The sequence below is a fragment of the Haliaeetus albicilla genome, chromosome 9, assembly GCF_947461875.1.
Source record: "Haliaeetus albicilla chromosome 9, bHalAlb1.1, whole genome shotgun sequence".
NCBI classification, from domain to species: Eukaryota; Metazoa; Chordata; class Aves; order Accipitriformes; family Accipitridae; genus Haliaeetus; species Haliaeetus albicilla.
The window spans coordinates 13,160,563-13,175,949 of record NC_091491.1 but is presented as its reverse complement, the minus strand read 5'-3'; the positions used below and the strand labels follow the sequence as shown (position 1 = coordinate 13,175,949).

Genomic DNA, 15,387 nt, shown 5'->3' with positions numbered 1-15,387 from the left:
TACTGTGGGTATCAATCCCTAGGAAAAGGATGGTCTGGCATTTTCTGTAAGAAATCCATGGTGTAAGCACTCCTAGTAGCAGAGAGGGGCTTGAACTGAGACCATTTTACACCAGTGTCATGTCACGATTCCCAAAACTCCCTTGTGACTGCCACAAGGGCTGCGGAGCCAGGAGAGACTACAGTGTACGTTGTACAAGAGGCAGCGTGGTGGTGGCAGGCCAAGCACGTCAGGAGGCACCTGGAGTGGCACTTTCTGAAGTTCGATGCACAATTTGCCAGGAACACTAGAGTACCTCTTCCCTGAAGGGTCTAATGGGGTCCCCAGTGGCTGTTGGGCTTGATGCCTGCTCTGGAGAGAGAGATTTACGCCTGATGTTTGATTTCCATCCAGGAGAGGGAATGTCATCTGGGTATTTACTTATGAGTTGAAATGTGCAGAGGTGCCCCGAGGATGCCGTTCCCTGGGGAAATGCTGCCAGGGCAGGGGGGCAGCCAGGCACTGTAAATGGCAGTTGTTTTAAGGCATTTGCTTATTGGCACCAAATTATTTGCTTTGCCTTTGAAGAAAGCTCTTCAGAGCTTTGCCTCTGAAGAAAGCTCACCTTCATGAGACACAGCCTTCATTGTTGAGGACAAATCACTTAATGATGAAGAGCAAATAAGCCATAAACCACTAGTCCTGTTGCCAAACAGAGGACAAGTGCTGTGGTTTAGGTCTCGTGCCTCCACCCCCTCACCTGCTGAGCCCTATAACTTTCAGGCTGGACACCTCTCCGGCCAGGCCAAAACTGCTCGGCTTCCCGCTCCGCAGGGTCCCCACAGAGACGGCATGGGTGAGTGTGGGATGGGATGGGAGGGGACAGCAGCACTGCGTGTGGCTGCGGATCACAGGGCATCACAGCACTTTGTCTTCTGCAGGGCTCCCTTCTCCCCACACCCCAGCCATCCCAGTCCATTACGGGATGGATGCTAAGTCCATTACGTTGCCTGGGCTCACTGTGCCCTGGCTGGGAACTGGAGCAGGAGCCTGCATGTTCTGCTATTTTCAGGCTGTATCAGCATAGCCCTGGAGTGCCAGATAGCCCATTTTACAAGCCTCATATTTACCAAACATGTTTTGTAATTTTCAGTTCTCCAAGGAAAGTACTAAATACCCTAGAATAAAAAACAGATTTTTTTAGACATTCCTGCTTAAGGAGAGATATTGAACTAGTATCAAGATCTGGAGGTTAGGTGCTCGAAAGCATCCACTCCTGTCCCCAGAAGAACACCCAGGAGAGGCTCATCCTCTCCCCTGCATCTCGCTACCCAGACCTTTCATGACCATTCATGGGGCAATGGGCCAGCAGTGGAGGAAGCATTGCTTCTCTGGTGGCCTAAAGAAGAGATGTCTTTAAACATGCCTCTAAACACAAGTGTATTGAGATACTAAATGTTATGCAGGAATTGAGAAGCAAATCAGTTGAACTGAGTGTGTTTAAAAGATCTTTGCTGTAAAACTGTAACCAGCACAAATGATTGGGATGACTCTGAGCATTCCCAGAAAGGAGTGCTTGTCTCTAGGGTGGCTGCAATTGCACACAGTGGTTCCAGGACAGCATCATTGGTCATTTTCCTTCTCAGTCATCTCAGGGAACGGTGCCAAACCCATGTATCTCAGGGCAGTGCAATAGGTTTGGCTCTGCTCCTTTTTGAACAGTGGTGGGATCAGATTGGCAATCTGCCAGGGTGAGCTACATCTATCATATCAAGAACAGATTTCCCCATGGGCAGGTGTCTCCACAATGCCCCACTCCCTAGGAACTGTGATAAACTTTCTATAATTTTATTTAGATTCAATATTGCAAAAAGTGTGCTGGTTTCCTAGCTGTTCTGAACAAGAACAAACCAGAGCAGCTGGCTACATATGGAAATATTGAAATAGTCATATAACCATATAAAGGGCATAACTTGCACCATCCAGGCAGTAATTCCTGGAAGTTTGTGCTGCCCCTCTCGGTCATGCTGATTTCATGCAGGGCAGAGAAGGAGAGACAGCCCTGCCTGGGGCTTGTTCCCACACAGACATCTGGGTTCTTACTGCCCACAAACCCAGATTGGAGGCAGGAGTAGTCCCAGTTTACACCATGTGAGTGTGTCACAGGAGTGTGATGGGAGCTGAGAGGAATGGGGATTCCTCCCTCCATGCTCACCCTACTTGTTATCTCCTGAGATAGCCCTGAGACCTGGTTTTTACAGGGATTTCTGATTACAGTCACTTTGCATTTGTACAAGGTTTTCGCACTTCTCCTGTGTCAAACACCACCGGCAGCAGGTGACACTGCTAATGACTCCTGCCAATGAGTATATGGCAGCTCACCTAAATGAGTGAATTGGGGCTTACAGCTCCAAGAGGGAGCTGTACACATAAAGAATTTTATTTTCCTCTTTTACTCTGCAAGTAAAGGAGTCAAATGGGATTCATGACTTTCTAGTGGAAGAGTTATGATCTCTTTCTTCTTTTTCCAATCTCTTCCCATTTCAGCTAGCCAGTGCCTTTGTCTCCTGCTTTTCACTTGCCTGCTGGCCCTGGCAACATCTCTTCTTGCGTTGGAGATACAAAACTTGCATCTCCTCAATGGCACGACAGATGAAATTATCAATGTTCCCCCAGAGTCCTCCCAGCTAGGTAAGTATACCACTACAACAGGGAGAGGCAAACAAAGTCATGTTCAGTCAGATCCTACGGAGACGTCTTCAGCAGCCTAACCACATCCCTGTAACACAGAGGAAGGACTAAATACTTCTCTATGTGTGAACAATGCCAATGCAATGTAGGCTGTCTTGCTGGAACAAGAATCATTTCCTCTCAGAGTCCTCCTCTGCTTGCTGCCTGTCTCTTCTGTCTGGCATGAAGCTCTTCTGTCCATAGGTGAGTTCAACAGTCCAAAGCCCAGAGTTCATAGGATCCCAGGAGAAGGGACAGGTTCAGTCTCGTTGGCAGCAAGACCAAACCAAGGGTGTTGTGGGCCATGGGCTCTTCCTTGGAGAAACAGTGTTAAAGATATTAAGGTAGACAATCTCTCAAAACAATGTTTTAAGGCCATGGAGAACAGTGGCCACCTCTGGAAATCAAAAGGTCAGTGGAGAACTGAATTCAAGAGAGAGGTGAATACAAAGAGGAACTAAATGAAGTTAATACAAAGAGTCTAAGCAGTGGTACTGACACAGAGCAATCAGATGATGGCACAGAGTAACCTACAAATACCAGGGTATATTGGAGCAATGAGAAAGCCTCCAAGAAATGCTCCTGGAATAAAACTGGGGACTGTGGGTAGGACATGACATGACAGAAAGAGCTGCTTCCCTTCTAAGGGAGGAGGAAGAGTTCTTGGCAGAAGAGCTCAAGGTCCAAGTGTCTGATGCTGGTTTCACATCAGCCTTCATTGCAGAGGTCAGCTGTCAGGAAACTACCGACACAGGGAGCACCCGTGACTGAGACAAGAGCTTGGGCTTCATCAAGAACTGCAAGTCTGAGTTGAGAAAGGGGGTGTGCTCTGGGCTTCACACTCATCTCTCACCCAGACCATTGGTAGGGTGCTCTGAAAACATGAGCAGCACGAATGCAAGATGGGTAAGCAGGGAGGCATGCCAGAGAAGACAGGCTAAATTTCAGAAGTCTTGACTTGTGGAGGAATGCTTCCAAACGGATGGCAAGTGAAGGCAGAAAGAAGCAGGGGCAGACTGTGGCTTACAAAAGGAGCATGAGTGAACAGCTTCACATGGCTGTAGTAAAAGTAAATACCAGGGTAGGAAAGTCCTCTAGACCACATTACATGAGTTTCCCACTCCACACAGGCTCAGGCCAACCACCACATTTACTGGTGGGCTTCAAGATGCATTTGGAGAGAGTCAAAAGGAAAGGGGTCAAAAATCTGGCAGGCAGGCTGCATCAGGGAAGGCTGAAGAACTGAATGGTTTAGCCCCAAAATCAGAAGACCGTGGAGGAGGAAGTGATAGCAATATTACAGTCTGTCTGCAAGAAAAAGCGTACTCTGTGTGTAGTAAGAGAAGGAATGGGCTTATACACAGTGCGAGAGGCCTGTTAAACACTTCATAAGGGATGGGATAGGAAAGCACCAGCTGAGAGTGAAAGCAGGGAGCAGATATTTGAGGATGACAGAGAGCAGCTGCTGCAGGGTTAGGCGTCTGTTTCAGAGAGGGGACAGGAATGGCTTTTGTGATTCCATAAGCCTGTGATTAATTCTCTGTTTTATAGCCACCAGTGGATATGCAGAAGATGTCCTTGCAAAAGAACTGCATTAATTCACTCTTCCAGCAATGCCCTTAAAAATTCCCTTCTGACCCAGCTGAGCAGAGCCCCTCTCCCAACTCCTGATACCTGCAACAGTTTTCCTGTGTCTGTTCTCACATTTCTTTCCCCTCTTCTTCCTGAGTCCCTTCCTAACTGCTTCTACTGCACTTTAACAACAATCCTTCCAGTGTCGCCACCACCATTCGAGGTCTTTCCCCCACACAGTGTGTCCAAATCCCTCTCACCAATGAAGCATCTGCCTCATTTTAACACCATGTAAATTACCCAAAACTACCAACTGGCTGATATCTGAAATGGTAAAGTCCCTCTGGAATTAGGAGCAACAACAGAAAAACAGGAATATCATCTGGAGAAGATCATGCTCTCACAGCAGGCATTTGACATGTCTACTCTCAACACTCACTCCTGTCTCCTCTGTTCCTGTTAATTCAGGTAATGAAGGCAAACATGTTCGACAGGTCAGAGACATTGCCCACCACCCACCGGCGGGCCATGGTAAGTCTCTTTTCAAGGAGTACATCTGCTCATAAGGTTTCACCATTGCTAGGCTCATGAAGAGCTCTCAGCCACCGTAGCCCCTGTCCCCTGGCTCCTCCCAGGAAAAATGTTTTTCTGTTAGGCTTCAGAGGTGTCACAGCTCATAACCGCAAGGAGACTCTTACCAGTCATGTCCTGGACTCAGTAGTTGATGAGGATCTTTAGCATGGGGAATTTTCTACCTAGAGATCCAAACTGGAAAGTGATGCTTCATTATTTGCCTTTGGAAGTTGTTATTCGTTATTTTCCTATTTTCACTATACAGTTGATGAGAAGACTGGGTAAGACAGGGACTGACTGCATCACTGAACTGACTGAGTCAACAGTAGCCCATAGGACCACAAGATCGGTCCTATCTGTGTAGGAATAACCAGTAGCAGAGGTAGTGGGAATGGAGCAAGTCCCTTCCCAGAAGTGCGTAGGTGCATTCAGCTGTTTGTTGTATAAGGTGATGACACTCTGGAGCATGGAAAGGCCATAATCAAATCAAATAAGTCAGGAAGTCTCTAAAGAGCTGCTCAGGTAAGCCCAGAGAAAAGCAATGGATTTGCCCTATTGAGATCACAAGGGCTGATTTAATTGTTAGCCATGTGGATGTCTTGATCACACTCTCTCCAAGGTTTCTGAGATTACTATAAAGCTCTAAAGCTTCCATGCTGTAACAACAAATGGCTTTATAACCCAGATTTGCATCTGTCTGTGTGGTGATACATAACCTGCACACTACAGGCAAATCACTGCAGCACTGCATGACTGAATCCAACCTGGGCTAGGGTGCATTGTGTGCTGGGTGAAGGAAGGTCTCAGCAGGCCAAGACATTTTGGCAGCATGTTCCCATCAGTTTGAATCCTGTCTTGGGATGATAGGAAGTCCAACTCTTACATTGATCATTTCAAGATTTTGATTTACTCCTGTGAGCACATGACAGGAAGACAGCCCAAGAATGTGTGTGCAAAAGGATAGAGGCACAAAAGAAACACCGGGTGCTTTCAGTGTCTCATTGTGTGGGATTTAATAACCATCTCTGTTTCCTGTCCCAGGTTGGCCCAAGGACTGCAGCGAGATCCCTGCTGGCAGCCGCAGCGGTATCTACATCATCCAGCCAAAAGGGCTCCACCACCTTGTGGTGTACTGTGAAATGAATGTGACAAACGGGGGCTGGACGGTCATCCAGAGGAACCAGAAAGACACACCAGTCACCTGGGCTGAGTCCTGGAGCACCTACAAGTATGGCTTTGGGAACGTGCGCAGCGAGTACTGGCTGGGCACTGAGTACATCCATCAGATTGCCACGCAGAAGGTCTATCAGGTCAGGTTTATCATCCAGGACTCCACAGACAACATCAATTTCGCAGACTACAACCTCTTCAGTGTGGAAGATGAGTCCCACGGCTACCGTCTGAGGTTGGGCTCCTACGCAGGGACGGCAGGGGATGCCATGACCTCAGACAATCCCAATACCATGCATGACAACATGAAGTTCTCCACAAAGGATCAGGATCAGGACACTTACAGTAAGAACTGTGCCTACAGCTATGAGGGCGGATGGTGGTACTCAGCTTGTTATTCTGTACGGCTGAATTTCAAGGGTGGCATGACATGGGGCAGCCTGTGCAAAGGGAACTGCAAATCCTCCCTTATCCTCATCAAACCAGCTCCATATTGTTAGTGCTTCTTCCCCCTCCTGTCCACACTGGACACTCTGCGAAGGCTCTGCATGGCCAAAGAGCTTGAGCCTTTCTGGAGCAGAGGGAGGAGCCCAAGGGTAGTAGGGTTTTAGTGAAATGCCACTTTCCAGTTCTCTTCTCTGAGCGCAGGCTCCCCCTCTGCTCAGCTCTTTTCCCCTGTGCTTGCCAATGATTCCTTGTTATTATGTTCATAATCAAGAACGAAAAATTCACTTGTGAAATTTGTGGATTCCGCATGTACCTTCCCTGTGGGAGGAAGACACTGAGCCCTGGAGTGACTTTTCATCAGAGTTTCTTAGCTGCCTCCAGAACTCACAGCAAGCAAAAAAACTACATGCCACAAATTTCCGTATACTCTGTGCCTCTCTGCAGTGTCTGGTAAAGCATCCCAATAAATTTGCTTCCTTGAGCTCATTCTTCATTAATGAATGTCTGTTCTGTAACTCTGATGTGCTCGCACTGAGATGCCAGAAATCCCATGTCAGGTGCTAGGACTGGAGTCTTGGGGCTTGTGGAGGGAAAAAGCCTTGAGTGGTTCTCACAGGAATGGATGTAAGAAAATTAAATCTAGTTACACTGAGATAAAGGACCTGTGATCTGCACAGGAGGGTTCAGAAGGGACCTGTCATGTGGGAGAACTCATCATCACCACGTTCACAGTCCAGTGTCAAAAACTGTGGCAATATCCTGGTGCCAAGGTCCTGCTTCTGCTGGGAGGCTGTGTCTGTCAGGATTTGTTCCTTGCTATCTGTCTGTCTGCACAGTCGTGCTTTGATCCTGAAGAAACATGATTTCAAAGTTGTCAGTAGATCTGTCTGCTGTGACTGAGAAGCAGTGAATTTAAATTGAAGCAAAAGAGAAGTAGGTTAGGTGTTAGGAAGCACTTGAATTAGGAGACACTAATGAGGGAAGAGCTCATTACAGGAATGAACTCACCATAGTCAAGTTTCTGAGATCAATTTAGATCAACCTTTGCCGGGAAAAGTGCAGACAGAGCTGATGATGTGAGGCTGCAGGACAAGGCCCCTGCAGCTCCTCCATCCCACAACACTGGCACTGCCTGGACAGACTGTCTGAGAAGCACTTTCACCTTCACAAACCATTTCTGTCTTTGTCTTGGGGCAGCACAGCAACAGCAGTGAGTTCCATTTCCAGGACTGATGGCTAAGGGAAAACCCAGCCCTTGCTTGCCAGCGGCAGAGCCCAGTGCCATCCAGGAAGGTTTTAGAAATTAGAAAATACTGAAAGAAATGAGCACTGGAGTAAGAAGAGCCAGAAAGTACCTTATACTGCTCCAGAGAACTGCCCTCAGCACTTCAGAGCATAGGGGCACCTGTACCTAGGGATGTCTGAGGAAAAACATTGCTCAGGGCTACTTCTACTGAAAGCAGCTCTCAGGTGAAGCAAGCTGCACTTGCCCTCCTGAGAGCCTCCAGCACCAAGCACTGAGCCCCCCCAAACCAGAGCACAGAGGACTGGTGGGACCTCAGAGTAGAGCCCATGCCTGCCTTGCAATGGGCACCACAGCACAGGGAGGGGAGGCACAGGACAGCTCCGTGATGGACTTGACATTGGCTGGAAGAGAGGCTCTCCTGCACCAGGGGCACAAGATGGTAGTGGCAGGTGGAGGATGGCTGTCAGGATGGTGCCCCCCTCCCCCCCCCCCGGTGCCCCCAGAGTGGATTTAGCTTCCAAAGTCAGCAGGCTCAATGACATCAGGTGGCACTGGGCAGACTGTGAAATGACACTGCTGCTGCTCCTGGGCCTCTGGGGTTTCCAAGCAACAGGCAAAATTGGAGTTGCATTTGCACTGCTGGACTAAGGAACAAGTGATCCTTATCCCGGTAGTGCTGTCTTCTGCTAGGGCTCTCCAAAGGCAGTGGAGAGACACAGGCCAGCAGATGCAGGAGAGCATCCTAAAATATCCCCACAGTACAACAGAGCTGGCACCCACAGGCCCAGGAGGATGGGCTCAGCGAGTGGGTGTCTCTGCATTGCCATCTTGTCCCTCCACCACAGCACATCCCAGTGTACAGACAGGTTCTCATCCCTCCTACAACAGCACCAGCTCCACACAGCCCCTTATTCCAAGCTACCCATCCAAATGCTTCCTAAATCCTGCTGGGCTCTTGGCCACCCAACAGCACTGACCACCAGCCCCCAGCAGCTCCCTGGCAGCTTCCCTTCACTCAGCTCCAGCAGCCAGTGTTGGTTTGAGGTGACACCTGAAGTCAAGCATGGACATTAAATGCTGTCTCCGACCAGATATTTGCTCCATGGAAATGCCCTGGCCAGGACAGAGCAGTCCCCGCTCCAGCAGCAGTGCACGGCTCTTGTTGCAGCTGCGGTTTTTCACTAAGGTAAAACTTCCCTGGGAAGCAATCCCCACCTCCCCTGAGGTCCTGGTTTGCTACTTTTCCCCAGCTTCTCCACCACATCTTTTACTTAAAGAGTAAGAACCGGGCAAAGATACAAGGAGAGTTTCCAGCACAGAGATGTCCTGAAGTGGAGCTGATAGTCCTCAGGCAGGTTTCTGCTCCCTGAATTTTTCTTTTAGGTCTCTGAATCCCTGCAAACATTTAGTGACCTCAACACCCTGCAGCGAGCAGTTCCCCATCGCAAATGGGGCAAGCGCTCCCCCCTCTCCCTTCGCCAAAAGACGAAGGGGACCTGCAAAGAGCCGGCAGTGACAGCGTGCATCATTGCTCTCTCTCTCTCTCTTCTCTCCTGAGCAGATGGGTACAGCGGCGCCAGGATGTCCACAGGATGCACAAGTGCAGCGCCTTGAAGTACAGGGTGAGGCCAAGGCAGTGATAAGCAGGATGCACTCAGTGTGGTGCAGTGCAGGGCACACCCAGTGCAGTGCAGGATGCACATCGTGTGGTGCAGTGCAGGATACGTGCACGGAGGTCAGGATGCGCACAGTGGGGTGCAGTGCAGGATGCACATAGCAGGGTACAGCACGCGCAGAGCGGAGTGCAGCGCACAGGATGGACGAAGCGGAGTGCAGTGCAGGACGCAGGCAGCGGGGTGAAGTGCAGGATGTACGCGGCAGGGTGCAGGACGCAGGCAGCGGGGTGAAGTGCAGGATGTACGCGGCAGGGTGCAGGACGCAGGCAGCGGGGTGAAGTGCAGGATGTACGCGGCAGGGTGCAGGACGCAGGCAGCGGGGTGAAGTGCAGGATGTACGCGGCAGGGTGCAGGACGCAGGCAGCGGGGTGAAGTGCAGGATGTACGCGGCAGGGTGCAGGACGCAGGCAGCGGGGTGAAGTGCAGGATGTACGCGGCAGGGTGCAGGACGCAGGCAGCGGGGTGAAGTGCAGGATGTACGCGGCAGGGTGCAGGACGCAGGCAGCGGGGTGAAGTGCAGGATGTACGCGGCAGGGTGCAGGACGCAGGCAGCGGGGTGAAGTGCAGGATGTACGCGGCAGGGTGCAGGACGCAGGCAGCGGGGTGAAGTGCAGGATGTACGCGGCAGGGTGCAGGACGCAGGCAGCGGGGTGCATCGCCGGTTCCAACCCCCAGCCGGGGGCGGGGCGGGGCGGTGCAGAACCGCAGCGCCTTGTGCTCAGCCGCGGCTCCTTTAAGACCGCCGGGGAGGGCGAGCGCGGGACGGCGCGCGGCGGGGGCGGGGCGCGCGCAGCTCCCGTGCGGCGCGGGGGGCCCTGGCCCGTGCCCGCTCGTGCTCCGGCCCATGTCCCGGCCCCCGGCGCCGCCCGGCTCCCCGCGCCGCTTCGGGGCGCTCAGCACCGCGCAGCTCCGCGCCCTGCTGCAGGACGAGCCCCGGCTGCAGCGCGCCGCCCGCCTCAGCAGGAAGGTACGGCCGGGGGGGGGCCGGGTCCCACAGCCGGCGGAGCCGAGCCGAGCCGTGCGGCGCTCGCCCCCGGCGGGGCTTTCCCGGTGCGCGGGGTGGAGCCGCCCGCAGCCCGGGGCACCGGGCATCGCCCCGCCGGTCCCTGGCACCGCTGCTCGTCGGTCTTCCCCTAATACCTGAAATCCCGCCCGCCGAGCCTGGAGGCTGTGGCGGAGCAGCAAAACCCACCGGCTGGCTGGGGTGGCCGCGGGGAAACCTCGGCTTGGGCGTCCCGGCCGGTGGCTGCCCCGGGGCTCCTGGTGCCGCTCGGGGTCTCGGCAGCCGTCGCCTGCCAAGCAGCCTCGGGCCACCAAAACCCAGGGCAGGGCCACAGCCGCTGCCCTCGCTGCTCTCGGCTCTCACTGCCCCGAAATTTGGGGGAGGCTGGTAGGCCCCGGCCCCTAGCCGTGCCCTCTGCGTCTGCCTTCGTTGCCCGCAGCTGGGATGAGCCCCGAGTGCTCCCTGGCTCCAGCGGTTCCTGGCGCTTCTCTGCGGGAACAGGGTCGGGTTATTCTATAAATTGTTCTCAGCCTCATTTCATCATTTTTCCCCTGGGCCTCTCAAAGCACAGCCTGGCACCATGCTCTACTGCTCTCTCTGGGTGGGCGGAAAAATGTGTGTGCACCGAGAGAGGGTGTGTTTCTCTCTCCTGACATCGTTGTTGGCTGACGAGTACTTTCCTCTGCAAAGGGGGCTGGGTAGCCAGCTGTGAGCTTTCCCACATTCAGGGTAAGCTGCCCTGTAGTGTGCATAGCCTGGGTCCAGCCGTCGCATCCCCCCCCTCCCCGGGACACACTCCCCTTCCAGGCAGAGCAGAGGGATGGGGACAGTGTAGGAGGAGAGGGTTTGTCCCTGGATGGAGAGGGACACCCTCCCAGCAGGCTGCCAGCTCTGACTGGTTCTGTCTGTTTCTCCCAGTGCTGACACCTCCCCCCACTCGCTTCCCATCCTCGCAGTTTCAGAGTCTGCAGCTGGAGCGGGAGATGTGTTTGGCTTCAAACTGCACCCTGGCCAGGGTGAACCTGTCCCTGCGCCCGCGGCTGGAGGACGGGAAGGCTTCCCTAGCCATCAAGTACCATGAGCTGCGGGAGATAAGAGAGGCATGTTGGGACAAGCAGCAGCGTCTAGGTGAGTGAGGTGCAGCCAATGGGACAAGGCAAAGCCCAGCATGGCCAGAGCAACCCACGTTAATACAAGGGCCCGGGTGGGCTTAGCATCCTCGAACCTGTTCTGGGGAAATGGCCCAGCCATGATCAGGAGCAGCGGGGGGTGATGCTGCCTGTGACATAGCCAGCCCTCGGCTGGCATTGATGCTGTGGTGGGATGCAGGCCTCGGTGTGCAGGTGGCTCCAGGGATGTGTTTGAGGGTGTTTCAGTTCAAGGGGGACGAGATCTGATGCTTGGGGGTAGGAAAGACCACAGCCCCAGCAGTGGGGGTGTCTGGCGGGAGGTTTTTCGGCAGCCCCATCCTCTCCTGACACAGAGGCTTACCTGGAGAAGTGGAGCCCACAGAGTGCCCTGAGCCAGCTCCAAGCCAAGCTCGATGCCTCTGAGGCAGAGTCAGAGGTGAGTCAGGCGAGACCCCTGTGCTGCTGCCCCTTCCTCACCTTGTCCCTGGACTCCCCTCCATGCCCTCCCATGTGCCAGACCCTGGAGAAGAGTCCTGGGTCCGGGGGTGCTCAGCTATCTGTGCTCCCTTTGTGGTCCCACGGCTCTCTTGGCTTGACGCTGCCCCACTGCCTGTCCCACAGGCACAGATAAAGCAGTTCCTGGCCCAGGACCTGCCCCTTGATTCCTTTCTGGAGTCCTTCTGCCAGAGCCGCACACGCTCCCACATCTACCGGACACAGCTGGAGAAACTGCAGGAGCTGCTGCAGAAAGACCGGGTGGGCAGGGACCCTGTGGGCCCCACGGGGTGCCCAGGTGCCCTGGCTAGCCCAGCACCAACCCGCCTTGCCCCACTTCAGAATGGAGTAACCCCCAAAGCCTTCAATCTCTCCTACGGTTTTGTGCCTGCCTTTCTCATCCCCTCGGAGGCTGTTGTGCCCTTTGCCATGCCGGCTGCACCTCGCAGACACCATCTCCCAGCCCTGGGACACCAGCCAGCATCTCCCTGCTCCAAAATCCCCAGCCCGGGCTCACCCCTGCGCCTCGTCGGACACATCCGCCTGCTCAGCCCCCAGCCCTTCCGCAGGCAGCAGCGGCCGCGACACCAGAAGCTGGAGCCTCCACACCGGTAGCAGGGCAGGGATGGGGGATGTCCCCACTCCTGGCCCTGTGCCTCGAAGGGGGCTGCACAGGAACACCCTGGCCAGGGAGCACGTGGGGGTAGGTTTGTGGTGTAGGCACAGCTCTGAGGGGCTGTGGTGTCTGTTGGGCAGGCATGGGGTGGGTGCTCACAGGGGGTTGGCGGTGTTTGGCCGGGGGTGGGATGGGGCAGGTGCCATGGCCAGGCAGTGGGTCCTGCACTTGGGGAGCTGCTGGGGGGAGGTGTCTGCATCCACAGCAAGAGGAACAGTGACATGAGGTGGGGGGTGGTGGTTTGTAGGGACGTCAGTAGACTCTATCAGGTGGGAGATAGCAGGGAAGAGGGCCCAGGAGCACTGGGCACCATGTGCTTTCTAAATAAAGGCTCTTTTCCACTTTCTGTGTTACCCCTTGGCTCTGGGTATGAACAGAGGGATGGGACAGGCAGGGAGGAGGTGGTTGCGGGGGGACACTTGCTAGGTTTGGTGGTGACTGGCACTCAAAGAGGGTCCTCCAGCCTGGCAAGCCCCCAGGCATTGCACCTGCACTTGGCTCAGCCCATCAGTGCCCTGGGCAAGGCAAAGAGCCCCCACAAGGGGAGCAGAGAGCCCAGTGAGTGTGTGTTTCCACCCAGATAGGTGCCAGGGACTACCTCCCAGCAGTTTGGCCCTGCACATGGTGAAGACTTCTGGTAAGCAGAGATGCTGTATGCCAGCAGCCAAGTCCTCGCCCCCATGAAGGGTTATACCCTACAGCTAGCCAGTCTCACTCATGGCCCTGCAGCAGCTTGTCTCATGGGTCTGTGTGCAGCTCTGCAGTGTTTTTAGTACCCATTCCCCATCCACCTTTTTGCACTAGCCCTGGCTTCAGACACCACTGGAATGGGCAGCAGGAGGCCTGAGCTCACCCTGTTTCATCCCAGGCTCCTCTGTGGTTTTCCTTAATTTCACACAATGGCGAGACAAGCCTGGGGCAGGGGATAGCCCTGGTTCCTCTGCTGCAGCCTCCTGGGCACCCTGGGGTACTTGTTCCCTGCTCTGGGGTCTCTCATGCTGGTTCTAGCTTTTGACTGGGTTTCAGGTTCTTCTTGTGCATTCAGCCCCTGTCTGGTTGTAGCATTTTTTCTTCCTTCTTAGTTGCCTGCCCACCCTGCAGCTTGGCACTGTTATGTGGACTGCTTAGAAATCGCCCAAAGCAACAAGGGGCCCTGGCTGTGGCTACAAAGCATCCCAAAATATGGACCATTGGCTTGCAGTGTCTGATCACCCCATCCACCACTGAGGGTGCTGGCTCTTATGCCGAACTCCAGCCCTCACTTGTGGGAATGGCACCACTCATCCAGTATAACCAGTTAAAACAGGTTTAAGACTAGGATAAATTGGGGACCAGCCACTGTGGCTTTACTGGCAGGCAAGGAGATGGTAGTCACTGGAATAGCTGGGGTTTCACAGAGCACCTCCTGCTTTCCTGGGTTCTACTAAGCTCTGTTTGGGCTCAGCCTGTCAATGAAAGGTACCAGGACATGCCTGACTGCCACAGTCAGGCTCTGTGGCTTGCCACCTCTGTAGCTTGCCACATGCCAGGAGGAAGGACCATAGTAGGCTGGCAGCCATGGCACAAGAGCTTGGCTGGGCTCCCATACCAGTCCCACAGGGCTAACCTAACCAGGGAACCAAGCAGGAGCACTCAGGAGGCCACTTGGTCCATGTGGGGCTATCTGTGCTGTGTCTGGAGGGGGCTGGGATGCACAGGCAGCCTTGTCCTACCCAGTGTCCTGGGGTCCCCCAGACAGTTGCCCAAGCTACCCCAAGGGCTGCACTGGACACTGTGTGAGATGACCAGGGCTGTGGGTGCAGCGTGGGGACATGGGCCTGAGTGATGTGTGGGTGTCAAGCTATGACAGCTCTGGGCACGCACCACAAGGGGTGGCAGTGGGAAAGCACAAGGCTTCTCCCTCAGGATCTGGATGCCCACCTGGGAGATGAAGGCCACCTTAGCACTTGCCTCAGGAGGAAAGGACCCCAAGGCAATGGCATGAGGATATGGTGCATGCCGGAGCCCAGAGCCAGGCCCCTGTACAGGCTGAATGGCAGCCAAAGGCAATGGTGATGAGCCGTGTCACTGCCTTGCAAGATGGGACCGGGTGCAGCACTGGGGCTGGCACTAGTGCACATGTGACCATGCACAAGGAGCCAAGCCACTCAAAAAACAGCCAGGCACAACCAGTGGGTCTCCCCAGCCAGTGCATGCTTTGCACGGCTCCCCAGGGCTGAGCAGTCCCAGGCAATGCTGCACGGGTCTGTCACCAGCTCCAGGACTAAATTCCCTGGCCCCGAGCAGGTACTGAGTCACCTTACGGCAAGGGCAAATGCGGCCCCATGAGTGTGAACCCTCAAGGTGAGCAGCTGCCTCTCTCCAGCCCGGGGAGGGTGAGCATGTCCCACCAGAGCTGACAGCACTAAAAGCAACGGTCCAAAGAACAAAAAGTGAGCTGGGACGCTGTGGCCCTGGCTGGCTTTCTATCCATAGGAGCCCTGCAGCACCCCCGGGCACCTGCCCAGCTCAGGTAGCAGTGGGCAGGCCCTGGCAGCCCCATGGTCCTGCTGGACTGGCCACCACCCCACTCCACCCCCACTTTAACCACTGGGAAGCTGCCAAGCAAGGTGATCCCCTGCCCTGGGGAGGTTCCTCCAACCCTGGAGTTGGTCCTGTCCAGTTTGGAGCACATACTGCCCCAGGCGGGT

At 54.4% G+C, this 15,387-nt stretch overlaps 2 protein-coding genes across 2 annotated transcripts; both read left to right on the top strand.

The window, feature by feature from the left end:
• The first annotated feature begins 642 nt into the window (after positions 1 to 642).
• LOC104321570 (fibrinogen-like protein 1-like protein) lies at positions 643 to 6,950 on the top strand. Its single transcript, XM_009924332.2, has 4 exons — positions 643 to 835; positions 2,527 to 2,670; positions 4,750 to 4,812; positions 5,896 to 6,950. The coding sequence occupies exons 1-4, from the start codon at positions 832 to 834 to the stop codon at positions 6,522 to 6,524; spliced, it is 840 nt and encodes a 279-aa protein (XP_009922634.1). The 5' UTR covers positions 643 to 831; the 3' UTR covers positions 6,525 to 6,950.
• Positions 6,951 to 10,161: 3,211 nt separating this feature from the next.
• On the top strand, positions 10,162 to 13,050 carry VPS37D (VPS37D subunit of ESCRT-I). The gene is made up of 4 exons (XM_069791625.1): positions 10,162 to 10,360; positions 11,353 to 11,524; positions 11,880 to 11,962; positions 12,148 to 13,050. The coding sequence occupies exons 1-4, from the start codon at positions 10,238 to 10,240 to the stop codon at positions 12,634 to 12,636; spliced, it is 867 nt and encodes a 288-aa protein (XP_069647726.1). The 5' UTR covers positions 10,162 to 10,237; the 3' UTR covers positions 12,637 to 13,050.
• Positions 13,051 to 15,387: the final 2,337 nt, after the last annotated feature.